Source organism: Papilio machaon, chromosome 16 (genome assembly GCF_912999745.1).
Source record: "Papilio machaon chromosome 16, ilPapMach1.1, whole genome shotgun sequence".
Classification (NCBI taxonomy): Eukaryota; Metazoa; Arthropoda; class Insecta; order Lepidoptera; family Papilionidae; genus Papilio; species Papilio machaon.
The window spans coordinates 3,945,626-3,962,991 of record NC_060001.1 but is presented as its reverse complement, the minus strand read 5'-3'; the positions used below and the strand labels follow the sequence as shown (position 1 = coordinate 3,962,991).

Below are 17,366 nucleotides of genomic sequence, written 5' to 3'. Positions count from 1 at the left end.
AAGTCCACACTAAGGACAATAACACTTTCTTACGGTGAAGAAAAACATAGTGATGCAACCTGCACATATCTGAGAAGAAATTCAATGATATGTGTGAAGTCAACCAAACGGCACTTAGCCAGCGTGGATAGCCTAGTCACCCCTAACTTGGGGTAGGCTCCGAGCCCCTCAGTGGGGACGTATAGTAAGCTGATGATGAAGGACAATATGTCTATTGTTAAATACCAAGCATAAATCTAGATTTTCTGAGCAAATGTTTTAGCATTACTTCATTATCTTCAAGCTACTTATCATTGCTTACATTAAATGTTAATGCCGCAGCAATGCAAATCTACAAAGACGAAATATTGCCGTCTTAATGTATTTTCTTGTGCAATAGTTTCATGTTTTCTTTACAATCAGTTGATACAGAAAATAAAATATGGGATTAAACCATTTACCTAATTTAACTAAGCACAATATAGTCATATTAACAAAAAAAATCGAAATACGTATTGAAATTTACCCGGTATATAAAGGAGAGTAAGCATTTTATATAATTATTTTTCAATAAAGTCGATGTAACTTTAGTATCTGAAATGTATGGGCATGTAGCCTTGGAGGTACATTTTCGACGTAATATTCCTTTTGCAACATAATACTGAATAAGGATACACAATGTTAGGCACTTTAGCCAAGCATCGAATATCTCTTTACGATTTTTTCGTATTTTGGCATGTATATATTACTTAGATATCGATAACTTTGATATGGATGCTTTAAATTCTTTATACGTTCATAAATTATCATCTATACATTTGTTTACACTGTCGAAACATTTCTACAAAAAATTCTATCTTTGTCATATGATAGAGAAAGAATGAGAGAAATAACAATAGTTTTCCACCTCAACCATTAGACTTGTGGCGCTTTAAATTATCAAATAACCTAAATGACCTATACCTATTCACATTTAAAAAATACAGATTAAAATATATTTTATTTACCATTTATTTAATTACAGTACGGTTGTCTGTTTACTTAAATATTAATCAAACAATTACATATTAGCAGATGCAATAAATTTTATCACAGTTCACACACTAAGGTGAAATAATGTTATTCTACAACGATTACGTAATTACTCATCGTATTAAAACTAAACGAAACATCTCTACTGCTCACATTATTACTGAGTAAACTTTCAACTGAAACAAGAAAAATTTAATTTTTAAAGCTGAAGTGAGTCACATTACACAAGGGAAAGTAGCTAGCTGTTGCCCGCGACTCCGTCCGTGCAGAATTAAAAAAAATATACTAAGTAGCTTATGTTTTCTTCTAGACTGTGGTCTACATCTATGCCAAATTTCATCTAGATCCGTTAAGCCGTTCTGGAGATACCTTCAAACAAACATCCAACCATCCATCCATTCATCTAAACATTCGCATTTATAATATTAGTAAGATTACGTAAAGGATACTAATTGTAGTAAGTTCCTTTAAATTTGAATTACAATAACATAATTAGGTATATAATCACATTACATACACATATAGTTTTGTTTGCACATAATTATTGTTTAAAAACTACAGCACCGTATTTAATTGTTTGATAAAAAGTTTAATGTCTTGCGTTGCATTACATTCGGTTGTTACGAGCAAATGACATTGTCATTGTTAACAATAATTTTCCATATTACGAGGAAAATATAAAACTTTTAACATCAGTTAATTTATTCAAAGACACGAGAAGAAACTTAAATTTTCTATTCATCTAATACTTTGAATAATATTAAATTATCATCGGTCACTACTTAAAGATAAACAAGCTGCACTTTTAAATTGTTTTAAAAAGCGATATTTATTTCTTTTGATATTATTTCATCAGCAAAATCACGTAACCTACGATCTTTAATTCAAACAAAAAGTTGTTTAATACTACTAAACATATACCGTTACAATTTTAAAAGTCAAGGTTAATTATAAAAGCCCTAATCGAGAGGTAATATTTGAAATGGACCTAAACTTTTAAGCTGACCTCTAAATACATAGAAGGACGCGTCACTATTTTAATATATTTTATAGCAATCTTTACTCTGAGTGTCCGTAAAAGCGAAACTATGAAGGTAAAAAAGGGAAGCCATAAAAATCTTAAACAAGCACTTTCTCCAATGCGGTCTAGGTAAGTATTATTGGACAAGAAGTCAAAGTAGTAAAACGTTAGTAATGTTGACACATAAATGAAACATTTTCATGGTGCAGTATGAATACAGATTTACAGAAGACTAGCAGTTGCCCTCGACTAGGTCCGTGCGATAAAAAATCCACTAACATACATATATAGCCGGGTGACATACCCGGGAATACTGTAGCTTCCCAACGGTAAAAGCACTTCTCAAATCGGTTCAGTAATTTCGGAGCTTATTCAATACAAACAATCACATTTTTCCTCTTTTTAATATTAGTATAGATAATTTAAATTTAAGAGGTACTTGCAAAACCGTAGACTCCCTATAAACGAATATAGAATAGTTGGATACAGATAAAATAAGTTACTATGCAGTCCATCGAAATGACAGACATCACTATCTCCCTGTCGACAATACAACAGTCTGCAAATAAGGCTTTAGACGTTATCGTCGATCCATTATTTCAGTAACCACTCTCTTCTTAATGATGTTATCTTCTCTTATTCTTTCTGCCGACAAGTCTATATTGCATTAATAAGTATATTAAAAATCCCTAGAGTAAGCAAATATCATAGTTTAATTTTGCCAACTATAAACAAAAACTCTCTAACATAGCAGTACTTTCGCCAAATACATTAACATATCGATTTTATTCGTTATGTTAAATGCGATTCAACCGAACGAGCTTCCAATTTATTAACGACCTGTTTACAATCATAAAACGACGGCAAACGATGGCAAATTTATCGCTTTTATTGACTCTAAAAGTCGTACCAAATAAAGAACCTTCCACAACATATATTATCGAGTTTTATCTATATTACGTAAATTTTGTTTGTTTTTGACAACTATCTCTGATATAGGATATATGATAACCACTTTTTTGTGGTCCAGCCTTTTACATCTTTAGTAATCCTTAGTAAAATATTTTGTCAACGTCGAAACGACACATACAACGACCTTAAAAACAACACACAAAACATTAAAATACAAAACAATCTTTATATATTACATTTTTAAAGATGAATGAAATTATAAATTTAAGTCCTCACCTTCGTATATACTGTTATCTTATATTTGACGACGGATGGCTTTAACATGACAGAAACACTTCTTTGACTAAAACAAACAGAAGTAAAATAAACTCATTTATCTACAATCCGATAATAACCACGCCACATATTAAAATATATGGTTAGAGACATTAATACATTAATGTAAAATAAACGAATCAATTAATATAGTAATAATAACTTGTTGCAGTATGCATGAAGAAGATCTGAAGACAGAAAAAGTAGAGTTCCTTGGACGATACGCAAATACTCCCGCAGACCGCCGATGTTTGTTCTGGAAGTCTTATCATTTGATAAGTTAGAACACAAGCCTCGCGCAAACAACCTTATCATGGTAACATTCTTACTGGAGACACAAAACTACTCCACAGAATCCATTGCAATCAGGCGTGACGCACGGAATACCTGAAATAAATTAAAACAGTGTCTTTAAACGTAGTCATGGAGGAAATTTTGTTAGTGCATAACATTAATTAGTTATATTTATCAAACATCAGTGCAAGTGTATCTATGCCAAAGAAAACACCAAATTTACATCTTATACTAGTCAAATAATATCTTCAAACTGGAGGACTTACAAACTTTGGAGGGCGCAGAGACTGTGGTCGAGAATGCGAGCGTTAGAGCACAGGAATGCCTGGAGCAGAACCTCAACCTGTCGGAAAACTTCTGCCCGGCGTATTACGATGGACTCCTGTGCTGGGACCCCACGCCCTGGTATACGTTGGCCGTGCAAAAGTGTTTTAGTGAATTTCACGGCGTCCAATATGATGATACGCGTAAGTAAATATTATTGTATAAATCAATCGCCACAAGATTGGTTAGAGATCTTTTAAAAAATAATTACAGGTGAAATATATCTAAAATCATCCAAAGCTATAGTAATAAAATATTTAATTTTTCACTTTACATAATAAAAATGAGGCAAGGCAACTTATCATTAAGCGGTAAACTCCTGAAGTAAATGTCATGGCAAATAATTTAATAATTGTTTTTGCAAATGTTTTTTATCAGTCTGTTAAACTAATATTGATAGAAAACTCTACTGTTACATAAGAAATAAAGTGCATCAGTCAAAGTAGATTGTAGAAAGTACTGGTGTGTACCATAAACGGTATTTGTAATGTATTGGCTAAAATTTACTAAATTGATAAAAAAATATTGAGAAATATTTGGAATACTTCAATGTCGATTTTCTTTTATATTTTCCCGTATGAAAAAATAAGGTTTGAACAGTCTTATGAATACAAAGACCTATAGCAGTAGTTTTTAATTTTAAAACTTTTGTTTTTCCACTGCGCAAAGTTTTGTTTTCATAATAATGAATAATTTATCACTGTCACCGCAATCAACTGTTATTTTTTGTTGCCGCAAAAAGTTTTTTGTTTGGATTTTATTTTTTGAATCGTATTTTATGGCGACTGTGTTCAAAACAAGTCTTCGGCTTTTGTTATGAATTATTTCGCGTCAGTGGGCAACCTTCACAACAAAGTTGTAATAAACTTAAGTGAGGGCTTTTCTTCGTTTTATGATAAAATTATACAGTTTATAGCCGCGCTAATCCGACCATTAAACATTATAAATTGAGACAATTTTTGAAACGTCAAATAAAGTTAAAAAATAATTAAGTAGTGGAAAAACAGAGGACAATCACGGTTAGGACGCTCTTAGGCTATAAAATATTATCAAATAAATTACACTAACCAACACTTTATTTGAGTATAGCAGGAGTTAGACTCTTATTCCACTAAACGACTAGCACGTCATCGCAGCTGCGCCAGTAATTAACACTCACATTGCTTACAGAAATGTAAGTTAGTACAATCCGTGTTTATTGATTTGGTATTCACAGAGAATGCGTCTCGCCTCTGCCTGGACGGGATGTGGCACAACTACTCGGATTATGTCAACTGCACAGAACGCATCGCCAACGTCTCCCCTACAGATGTCGCTAGCCTCATCTACCTCTCTGGCTACTCTCTCAGCTTAGCCGCACTATCGCTTGCCGTCTTTGTATTTCTCTATTTTAAGTGAGTACACACTAATATAATTATTATTTGTTAATATCTACTCCAGCATGGAGACGTATAAGAAATTGGGTACAGAATTTGTAATATCCGTTTTGTTGTTAACAGCTTAGATATTTCAGAAGACTACAAAGCCATCCAGTTGCTTTTAATGTTTAATTTAACTTATCGTTATTATTATTATATTAAATAACTTAACCTTTAAGTCTTGATAGAAAGCACTTTCACTTGTGTTCGTAAAAAGTTTATTGGTTGCTAATCCAACTAAAGACCGAATGTAAATAGTGCTTATATCGAAAGACTATAATAGTCTAAACTGAGTTGACGGTTCTTTTATACGACTTTGATATTAAAATAAAAAATCTAACGCTTGAAATTCATTTCAAGTATTTGTAAGCAAAATAAACTATGAAATCGCTTCATCAAAAGGCGAAGCGAATGAAAGCATGGAATGAAGTCATCTAAATATCCAAACGTAGATTGCCTTTGACTTGTTCTTTGACTATTCTGTATTTATTTTGTTGTTTAATGTATTTTAAACTGTATAGACTGTAAAATACTAAATCATGATTTTTACTACAAAATTTTCTTTATTTCAGGGATTTAAGATGTCTTAGAAATACTATACATACAAATCTTATGTCTACATATATATTATCAGCTTGCAGTTGGATGTTAAATTTAGCTTTACAGGTAAGTAATATAGTATGTATCTACAACATTATTATTTTTTTATCTACAACTAAATACACAAACAGATTCGTGCAAAAACATCGTCGCCTTAAAAAAACTAAAGCAAAAAGGAAAAAGAAAAAAAAAAGAATGCTAACAAAAAAGCATTAGCAATATTTTTCGGTGTAAATCAAAATGTGGTATACTAAATGTTTTTTATAATCAAAAAGTGCAATTACATAACTTATGTACATTTGAATCTCATAATGTTTTCCTACTTTATATTAGACGCGAAAGTAAATCTGGTGGATATGTTAATTGAAAAAGTTTGTGAGACATTTACATTGAAAAGGGAAATTTACATTTAATGCAGGAACTTTGAAATACAATAAAAGGTGAAAAATCATACCTTATTTTGGGATGTATTTCATAAATTCTTTCTTTTAATTATATTAACAAAATCATTAATTAATCTGAAAAAAAAGAAACACATTACAAAAATATTAAAGGAAAAAAAAATTTAGTTAAAATTTTAGGAATATTATTTAACATCACTAGTATTAAGTTAAGGCAATATTTGATATAAAAAGTTTACTATCTTATATGAGTTATCAAAAGACCTCACGTACAGTTTATACTATCGGAAAGGAATAATACAGTCACAGAAAAAAAGGAATATTATTTCGAACCCATGTCACATGTGCTTACAACAGTCTTAAATACATATATACACATATATATTTTTTTTTTTTTTTTTTATAATATAATACTTTATTTAAACAAAAAACACTTATACATATTACATCAGTTGTTGGAGCATCCTTTTAAGTATAGAATACTTGTAGCAGGATGCTCCGTTCTTCCGTAACATTCATTTTTTTTTTTTACATTCAATATACCTTACAAATCAACAAAAAAGTTAAAAACAATTTGGGTAGTTAAAAAGAGTGCATACATTCAATGGAACATTGCGGGTGTTTATTATAAATGTTCGAGTATAGGGACCCGTTCACACTGGGTTCAATATGTGTTAATAAAAATAATTTTAAATTATCGTATATTTTTTTTATGTGATGTGATTGCGTGTGTATGTCAGTGTGTGTGGTTGTGTAGTGTATTTCTGTAGATGTATGTCTGTGTATATGTATGCGAAGGTACGAAATATGTTTATCTTTATTTTTATTTATTTAGTATTGAAGTTCGGTTAGTAACTCTTCTACTTCTTCATATTCAAGATTGTTAAGCCAATTTGTAACTTTATTTCTTAATTCATATGTATTTAATTTAACGATATTTAATATTTTATTAATTTTATTATATATACGTTCTGATTGCCTATTATATTGGCGAGAAGCAAAATAAGTTTTTACTGCAATTTCACATATTGCTTTTTGCCTTCTTTTACTTGTTATAATAGAATCATTAGTAACTGTTTTATGCCGTTCGGTTAACAAATAAAGAATGTACAATTTCCGTACACTCAGTAACATACTCTCTGAATAAAGCATTTTTGTGGGATATCTATACGGCTTATTGTACATAACTTTAAGTAGGGACCGTTGACTACGTTCAAGTTCTAGAAATTTAGCTTTATTACTGCCCCCCCAGATAGGGATGCAATATATCAAAACCGATTGAGCTAGAGCAAAGTATATCTGATTTAAAAGTTTATATGGAGCTACATTTCTCAGAGTTTTAAAAATCCAAATAAGTTTACGCACTCTGCTAGTAGCCACTTCAATATGACTATGCCAAGATAATTTTTGATCTATCATAACCCCAAGATATTTGGTGCAACAAACTTTTTCTATAACCGGGCAACAACAATCATCTTGTTGGTTATTACAATTATGGATTTTTATATTTGAGTTTGAAGGTTGTGTACGATTGTTAATAGAGAAGCACATGTAATTAGTTTTTAACGTATTTAGTGTTAATAGATTTGTTTTTAGCCACGCTGAGACATCCCTCATACCAGCTTCTGCAGTTTTGTGTGTCTCCTCCCAAGTTTTTCCCTCAAATACTACAGCAGTGTCATCGGCATACGAAATTACATGTCCATTTTCTAATTTTAGATTGCATAAGTCGTTAATGTAAATTAAAAATAACGTCGGACCCAAGATACTTCCTTGTGGGACACCAAAGCTAATTTTATGGTCATCGCTGGTATATTTATCTACTTTTACCCTTTGAGTGCGGGCAGTTAGGTAATCTTCTAAAAGTTTTAATTGATTGCCCCTAACTCCAATTATTTCTAGCTTTCGTACTAGAGTGGAAACAGAGACGGTATCAAAAGCCTTTTTTAAATCTAGAAAAACAGTTATACATTTTTTCTTACAGTCCAGTAGATGAGTTATCCTTTTTGTTAGTTCTAAAATTGCATCCTGCGTACATTTTCCTCGCTGAAATCCATACTGGGAATTGGATAAAATTTTATATTTGTTAAGATAGTTTATAAGCCGTATATTTATTAATTTTTCTAAAATTTTGGAAACTGCAGGCAGGACAGAGATTGGTCTATAGTTACTTATTTCGTCTCTATTTCCACCCTTGTATACTGGTGTTATGATAGATATTTTAAGTAAATTGGGAAAAATTCCTTTAGCGAAGCAAAGATTCACCAAATGGGAGATAATGGGGGAAACTACTTCTTTTGCCATCTTTAAGAATTTTGTTGGTATACTATCCCATCCCGGGGCACTGTCCGATTTTAAGGACATCAATATACTGCTGACTTCTTCAGGATCGGTATCCGTCATTACTAAAGAAGTAGGATGTCTCGAGACCGCGTTGGGCGCATTAATGTCAATAGATGATGCTCGATTACTGTTTAGAATATTATTGGCTAACTCCTGACCGATGCTAGCATAGTAATTATTGAAACGATTAACAGAAACAATAGGGTTTTGGGTCGGTTGAAGTAAATCAGTATTTGAGGTCCTTTCGGATTTTATGTTGGCAATGTTTTTTATATTAGTCCACAACTTTTTGGGATCTTTAACCAACAAAAGTTTTCTTTGGTATTCTCGTTTTAGCTTTTTAATTAGATTATTGCAATAGTTACGGTATCTTTTATACGTTATTTTTAAAATTTCATCGTAAGGATTTGACTTTAATTTCTTTTGCATTTTGTTCCTATTTCTGATACATCGTAATATGCCAGGCGTTATCCAGGGCTGAATATTTCGTATGCTTTTTGGTTTTCGTATTGTCTTAGTGTTTTCCTGTAATGCTTCCGTCATTTTTTTCAAAAGAATTTCTGTTAATTTATTTGGGTCATTGTAAAACATCAATTCTGACAAATTTTTCTTCGCAAGAGAGATTACAGCTTCATCTATATCAGTTAAAGTTTTTGTCGAAGAACAAGACCTTGTGTTTTTAAATTTAGATATACATAATAAAATCATTCGATGATCGGTTATAGTGGTATTTAATATAGCTATTGTAGCTGAAATCATCTTTTTATTTAGTTTTAGCATAAAGTGGTCTAAACAGCTGTTTTCTCTAGTTGCGGTAGTATGTCCCGGTAATATTCCGAGTTCGGATAGCATGTTAAGATAAATTTGTCTATTGTTGTATTCTGAATAGGATTCATTAATTTTGCTAATAAGATTTATATTTATATCACCCGTTATAATAATGTTATGATGTTTATTTATTGTATTGAGGTGCAAGTGAAGCGATTCAATGAACCTGTCAGCATTTGATGTAGAAGGTGATCTATAAATACCTAATATGCTAAAATTATCTATATCTACTTGTAAACAGGACGCATGAGTCAATTTAATTTCTTTTATTTTAGGTCTTAGATTAGTTCTAACATACACAGTAACCCCGTCATTATTATTTAAATGTTGTGACGTAGTAAACGAAATGTAATTCTCCAAGAGTGGAATATTTCTATTATTGCCTAATTGACATTCTGTCAAAATTAATACGTCTACATCCCTTTCTATAGTCTTCAGTGTGATTTGAAGATCATCAAAATTTTTATAAATGCTCCTTATATTTTGAGTAATAACCGTAAGATCACCTTCGCGGATGTTTATCATTTTACTTAAGTCTTCTACATCGCAGTGTATTGTTGTTGTATGATTAGATTCGTCTATTTCTTGTATAGTAGTTAGTGAATTATTCATGCTCAGAAGTAAAGATCATAGCTTCGGTCTTAACTGTGCGTGAACAATACTTTGGATTTATATTGAGTTGTTTATTTGAATGCGTGTTATATATCCATTTAGCTATTATTTTGTAATTTATTTTTAGGTTTATTGTGTATAGATAGATATTTTTAGGCAAAAAACAATTTAAGATATGTGTGGTAAGTCTGTTATGAGTGAATGATGTAAAATACATATGTGTATATATATATATACACATATGTATATATATACTAGCTATCGCCCGCGACTCCGTCCGCGCGCAGTTAATAAGCTTATATGACACGTTCGTAGATTTACCATAGCAGCGCCATCTATTGATTACTTACTCAATCCAGTCGAAAGGTATCGACATCTGTTAGAATCATTTGGAGTTAACAGATAATTGTGACTGTCAAATAATAACAGACAAATAATTAGCAATAAATTAAAATTGCGCCTATAATTTGAGATTTAAACTATCCTATCTCTCAAGTTGGATCGAACTGCACATGGTGTGCGAATTTTATTATAATCGGTTAAGTGGTTTAGGAGTCCATTGAGGACAAACATTGTGACACGAGATTTATATATATTAAGATAGTTTGTAAAAAAGCACTACGTATCTTACTTATATTATAAATGCAAATGTTTAGTTAGATAGATGGACGTTTGTTTGAAAGTATCAACGGATCTTGATAAAATTTGGCACAGATATAGAACATAGTCTGGAAGAATACATATGCTACTTATTACGTTTTTTTTAAATTCCGCGCGGACGGTGTCATGGGCGACTGATTGTTATGATATAAATCGACAACAAAAAGAACTTTCAAACATTAAATTCGATAGATATTCAAATGCAACATTAACAGTCGGTCTCTAAAATCAACATCATCGTTTAAAACTATTGTTATCTCTGTTTTATCAAAGATTTTGTGCATAAAAGGTTTTATACAGAGATTTTGGTACCAGAAACCAACGGTAACATTGCTTTCTTTGATTTTTTTTTTCAAAATGAATGAGTAGAACGACAATAAGTATAGGTTAACAATGCAAAACATAAACTAAAATGATTATATAACAAAACAAAATTTAAATATAGTGTCATCTCAATTTTATAGCGACACGAAAACAGTAGATAACATGAACACAGCCGTCACTTATTTTAAGACGTTCAGTTGAATTACAAGTTTCGCCTAAACACGCGCAGTTTTAGCTGAAAATCTGTAGCAGGCTTTGTATGATGAAGAGATATTGAATAATAATAATTTATATGTTTGTTACAGAATTGGTCGGATGAAGCTCAACAAGATCAAACGTCGTGTATGATATTAGTTATATGCATGCATTATTTCTACCTCACTAATTTCTTCTGGATGCTCGTAGAAGGTAAGTTGTAAGTTGCTATTAGAATAGTTTTTAATAATTAATCTCACTTTTTATTTAATGATCTGTGAACAATTAAAAAAAAACTTATTGTACATTTTAAAAACCAAACAAAACTGAAAGCGTTCAACGTGCTTTTTCGAATTCCTAATCGTTTTATACTAAATCCTTCCATATTTTGTTTACGGATTTTATTTTTACTTAATGCTAAATTTTACGATTTCAGGACTGTACCTGTACATGTTAGTTGTTGAAACATTTACAGCTGAAAATATCAAACTTAAAGTTTACACCACTATAGGTTGGGGTGAGTAGACAATATTAAAACTTTCCTAGTATATTATATTTCCTATTTATTTTACTAACAGTACGTATATATACTTGAGTCAAGGTCATTTACATGACCTAAAAACTGAAACCGTATATGTTTGTCTTACAAAAGCGATAAAAGAAATTATCACAATACAGTTTGTCTACAAATAAAGATTATTTGGAGGACACTAAAGTCGACCAAATCGTATTAACAGCACGTGGTAAAATTCACTCTACATTACGCTTCTTGTATGAAAGTAGTTTGTGATCATCTGATAGAAATTTGAAATGTATTCACGTATCATTTTATAGTCGTTAAAACTTGATGTTATTTATTGGTTTTATCATAAATTCTCTTTTTTAAATATTTTATTGATGATTTTATAATTTTACGAAAAATTATGAAAGTAATAGCTAAAGTAAAATAGATCTTTTAGTTTTGTGAATATACTTCTATTAATTTACAATGTAAACATTCCGATATGTTATTTTTTTTTTCGTATAACAATAGCAAGTGTTTTTAAACTGTTTCATTTATACTAAAGTTAATATAATCATTAATTTGTAAATAAACGATAATAATTAAGATTAAATTCATTTGCCTCTAATTTTCTAGGTGCACCTGCCATATTCATTATAATCTGGGTTATTTCAAGGTGCTTTGTAACCGTGGTCCCTTCCACAGGGCCGGATGAGGTAAGCATTACAAATCGATATATATTTTGAAGTTAACTCACTACTTAACGATTAAATACTAATGAGTTAACCCAAATCTATTAATTGTTCCAATTATTCTATTGTTTTTCTAATAACATGTTACACTTGTATTTTTATATTTTCATTAAATTATATTTTTAATATTAAAATGTTAATTTGTTCACAGTTAACTATCGCCAGCGATACAAAAATGTGTATTTGGATCCACGAACACCAAGTAGACTGGATCCACAAAGCTCCAGCTTTAATTGGCTTGGCGCTAAATTTGTTCTTTCTTATAAGGATCATGTGGGTGAGTCCTTAAACTTATTTTCCTAACTTTAAGTTGCTTATCAAACTTTATTTATTTAATCTATATAAAACTAAAATGACAAATAATAAATTTAAGTTTATTTGTACGTAAAATTTATGACAATTAATATCATAGTCATGACCTTGACTCGATGTAAATTCAAAACTACAATATTCAAACATAAATAACTAATAACCAAATTGAAATTTCTCTGTATTTATTTCATAATTAATTGTCAATGTAAACAACAGGTTTTGATAACAAAACTGCGATCGGCGAATACATTGGAAACGGAGCAATACAGGAAGGCAACCAAAGCTCTATTGGTCCTGATCCCACTACTGGGCATCACCAACTTGCTCGTGTTGTGCGGACCTAACGATGACTCGTGGTTCGCACACGCATTCGACTATACACGAGCACTGATGCTATCAACTCAAGTATGTAGAAAAACCCTAAAATATTGTATGCTATGCGCTAATATTGACTGTAATCTATCCCTGATTCAAAATTCATCCAGATCAGTTTAGCAGTTTCGGAATTTTCTGGTAAAAATTACGTATATACATTCATGCAAATTTTTAACAATATCAATGAAAGATATACCAAACAGTAATGTCTTGTGTACTGCTATTCTTTTTTTTAAGAAATAATAGTAGTAAATATGAGCTTACAAACGTCTCTAAGATCGACATCATAATTTCTTAGTATTGAACAATTTGTAGTTTACACACATAACAACTCTAGTATTTAATAACCGCCGTAGACTAATCAAACAACAAAAGGAACATCTTCAAATTTCTAATACGAACTACAAATAATGTAACAAATGGTAATAATGAATAGTAATACAATAATTTAACATGAGTATTTAATATGAGTAAATGTCCCTTAATGTCCACTTAACGAATGAATGCAGCACTGAACTTTAATATTTATCTTCTAGGGTTTTACGGTAGCTCTGTTCTACTGCTTTATGAACACTGAGGTGCGGCATGCGATCAGATACCACGTGGAGCGGTGGAAGACTGGCCGCACCATTGGCGGCGGCCGGCGGCGCGGCGCCTCCTATTCTAAAGACTGGTCACCGCGCTCCAGAACGGAAAGCATAAGGTATACTGGGCGTTTTAATATTTCTTCGTATCCCTATAAGCCCCTCTATACCTTAATTTGTGTTCTAAAATACATGGTAATATAGACATGCCACAAAGCAATAATAAATTTCGTCAATTTTTAATCGGGATAGACACACACATCAAGTACTGACAAACTAAATCTTTCTTACCGTAAGTTGACACAGCTGAATCTCACTGTAAGAATGATTTAAGTCACATTTTCCTAACTATAACATGTCTATTCTGAGAAAAACTAACGAAATTTATAATTAACTGGTGAAGAACATAGACTAGAAATTAGTTGATTTACGATTATATCACATTTATAATTATTTGTTTGGTAAAATAATTTTTAACATAATTTCATAAACCCCTGCTTTTCTATGAAAATTAATCTGCATGCATCATTTACTTGCATGTTAATTACCTTAATAAGGGATTTTTATGATTAAATCTTTATTATTGTAACTAAAATGGTTGCGCGTAGAATTTTTCTTGATAACATTTCGTGACTTATATAAAAACAAGTAATTAGAGCTTTCTTAACTTCACATGGGTTATATCGAAGGTTAATCAATTTGATAAACTTACTTGTATTAAAATAAAAATTTAAAAAAGAAATAATTTTAATGTAAAATTAAATAGACATAAAATATGGAATTATAGCAAAAATGTAAAATGCCTCCTAAATTATGTTAAACAGCTTAACTTTCCTTCTTTGAATATCAGCTTATTATTTTTATTACGCTTTAGGCTTATGCTAAAATCATGAGATCGGATATTCTTACCCTTAACCTTAACGCTATTGGCGATTCGAAAATATACATATTTTGATTATGTTTTTATTTCTGTTAGGCTCACTGTTTGAAGAACTACGAAGAAAATACTGGATAGTTCGTGCCTCAAACTATTAAATGAAGACACATTAAAGCACTTGGATTTAATATGGATTTGGAAAAATAATATTTTCTATTTTATTACGATGTTCTTTTGAATAAATCGATGTTTTATCAGCTTTTATGTGATTTTTTTTAAGTTATCATATGTTAAGTTAATCTTACCATTAACCGTTCACATTTATCATTTATACCGTTTTTGCACGATTTTCATTAGTAATATAACATTGTATGCATGTACGTAGCTTTTATAACAAATATAAAAATAACAAAAAAATGTTTTTATTTTTATAGTAGGAAGGTAATGGATTTAACGTGCATGATGTTGTTAAAGTATTAGAAAACACAATATGGGGTTAATATCGCTTGTAATTATCTTTGCTTGCTTCAATGTTTTGTGCAAAAGAAATTTAAAATAAATGAACCTCGATGTCTTCAACAATTTGTCTTCGCCCACTAAAAAAAGCTAGGTACTTCAAACTTGTTATCAGAAAATTACATTGATTAATAATGAAAGTTTTGTATTATCAATTTATAAATTTTAGTTATAACAATAAATTACCTTGACGTTTAGATAAAATTAATTACGACATTCTAAAAATTAATATGAAATTACTTTTACAAACTTTTAAAGTCTTGTTTAAAATTTTAGAATAATGTTAAAAACGTATATTTGTTCCTTAACAAAAAAAGCGAATTGTGAGCATTCCTAGCAAATTAGATGTTGAAGTAAAGTCATGGGGCAGGTTGTACAGTCATCCTTCGAAGCGGGAGTCTGCAGCATCAGAAACAACGACAACGACCCTACTGGTACCCAGAACATCATTAGCACCTCACCATGACGGCAGACATCTACACGCTGTAAGTACTAAAAAAGTACGTACTTTGCACAACAATATTACAGACTAGTCTCGTTTAAAAATTTAAGATTCGTATATATAACTAAAAGTTAATAATACTTCGTCTGTAGTCGGCCTATGGTTCGCAGTAGACCTTTTAACAATATTCGAATTGTTAAATAAATAAAAAATCGTTCACAGAACATTTTCTGTTCGCTGAACACGCATTTTCAAATGATAGGTTCCCAATACGATAATGGATGTGGATCGTTAAAAAGACTTCAACCTTTTCCTAATGTAAACGGGCCTTCGTACTTGATGGACGGAATTGAAGATACTTGCGGCTGTCCTTTGCTTCCGAGCAAAGGACAGCCGCATTAAAATTGTTACAGAAAAAGGAAGATAATTCACCCACTAACTTTTTTCGTTCAAAAATGTCATTATTGATTTAATATGAATACGACAGAAAGTAACTTTTATACTCTATGCACTGAGGTTATAAGATAAAATAAATTGTAAGGAATCTACTAATAAAATAAGGAGCATTAGTCCCGAGTAGTTCAATTAAAGGAATATCTTAGTAATAAGTAATTATATAATTAGGCATCTATTGATACTTTATGCTTAGAATATACCAGCATAAGAACGCAAATACAAGTTGTTAATTAATTCTCACATCTTTTAAAATAATTGGCCATTTGAACTTCGTCTCTGTTAATAAACATGTACATGTTTCATACAAAGGTGTTTGTTACATTTCGTAATAAAAGAGAAACTAGACTTGAACAGAACAATGAACAATTTTAAATTATCACTTATTTAAAATAACTTGATTTCGACAACTGGTGAAGAAGAAAAATGTAATTCTTTAACTACAAAAGGTCAAAAGTTAAACATGAGACTGACACTTTGACTGGAAAAGGACCATAATTAGAAGTAAAGTAGGGCTTGGAAATGTTTTCACGGCTATTAGTAAAAAAATAACACAAAAAAAGAGAAAAATCCAAATATAGTATAGGTTTGCCTCCAGGAGTACATAACGAGTGGCAGCGCGAGCGGCGATCAGTCACCGGTGTGAGGCGCGGGGCGGGGGAGGCTGCATCGCCTGCGCACGCTGCCTGAGGAGGACTACCCCCTCGGCCCACCATCTCCCGCCTCCCCCACAGCCCCCAAATCCCCCGCCAGTATCCCCTCCAACAACCGACCCTCAGACTTAAATTGCACAACGCCAAAATTGTTTAATACTTTAAATTAGTTGCCGATGTTCAGTGCCGTAAGTAGCTGTGGCTTCGCACTTTCTAAGTCGCAGTGTTTTGCTTCCGCCATCGAAATACCCGAAACAGATTATAAAGATTGATAAAAAAATTAACCGACGGCTTATAGTGCTTATTTTACATTTATGTTTCGGTAGTGGAAGCCCATTGTTAACTCACCTGCTTGGAACTAGGTACTAATGCAAATCAGGAACAGAGGTTTAGTTATGTAATTATTACTTCATATCTAAGTATATTTAAGATAATTTAAGTGGCGATATGAATTACAAAACGAAATGCATTTAAACGTAATATATTATACTTGATGTTTGTATATACGCAATCGATTAATTCAAATTGTTTCAAGCATTCAACTCATGACACTGAAAATATAGTTACTAAAATAAAAAGTTGGATAACAAATAAACCGTCTGAATAGTGGCCTTTCTAGTTCCTTGAATCATTTTATGTCTA

General features: G+C 31.2%; 1 protein-coding gene across 5 annotated transcripts; it reads left to right on the top strand.

Annotated features, from left to right (window-relative positions):
* Positions 1-3,947: 3,947 nt before the first annotated feature.
* Positions 3,948-17,155, top strand: LOC106716807 (diuretic hormone receptor). Of its 5 annotated transcripts, none has more exons than XM_045681721.1 (11): positions 3,948-4,020; positions 5,094-5,271; positions 5,868-5,961; positions 11,369-11,471; positions 11,695-11,775; positions 12,397-12,476; positions 12,664-12,789; positions 13,041-13,229; positions 13,736-13,902; positions 15,547-15,676; positions 16,658-17,155. In XM_045681721.1, exons 2-11 carry the CDS (start codon positions 5,123-5,125, stop codon positions 16,715-16,717), a joined length of 1,179 nt encoding a protein of 392 aa, XP_045537677.1. In that variant the 5' UTR covers positions 3,948-4,020; positions 5,094-5,122; the 3' UTR covers positions 16,718-17,155. The 5 variants fall into 5 exon arrangements, with proteins under 5 accessions (XP_045537677.1, XP_014365908.2, XP_014365907.2 ...); XM_014510422.2 differs by having other exon boundaries at positions 15,547-15,661; positions 16,658-17,154; XM_014510421.2 differs by having other exon boundaries at positions 16,670-17,154.
* The last annotated feature ends 211 nt before the right edge of the window (positions 17,156-17,366 follow it).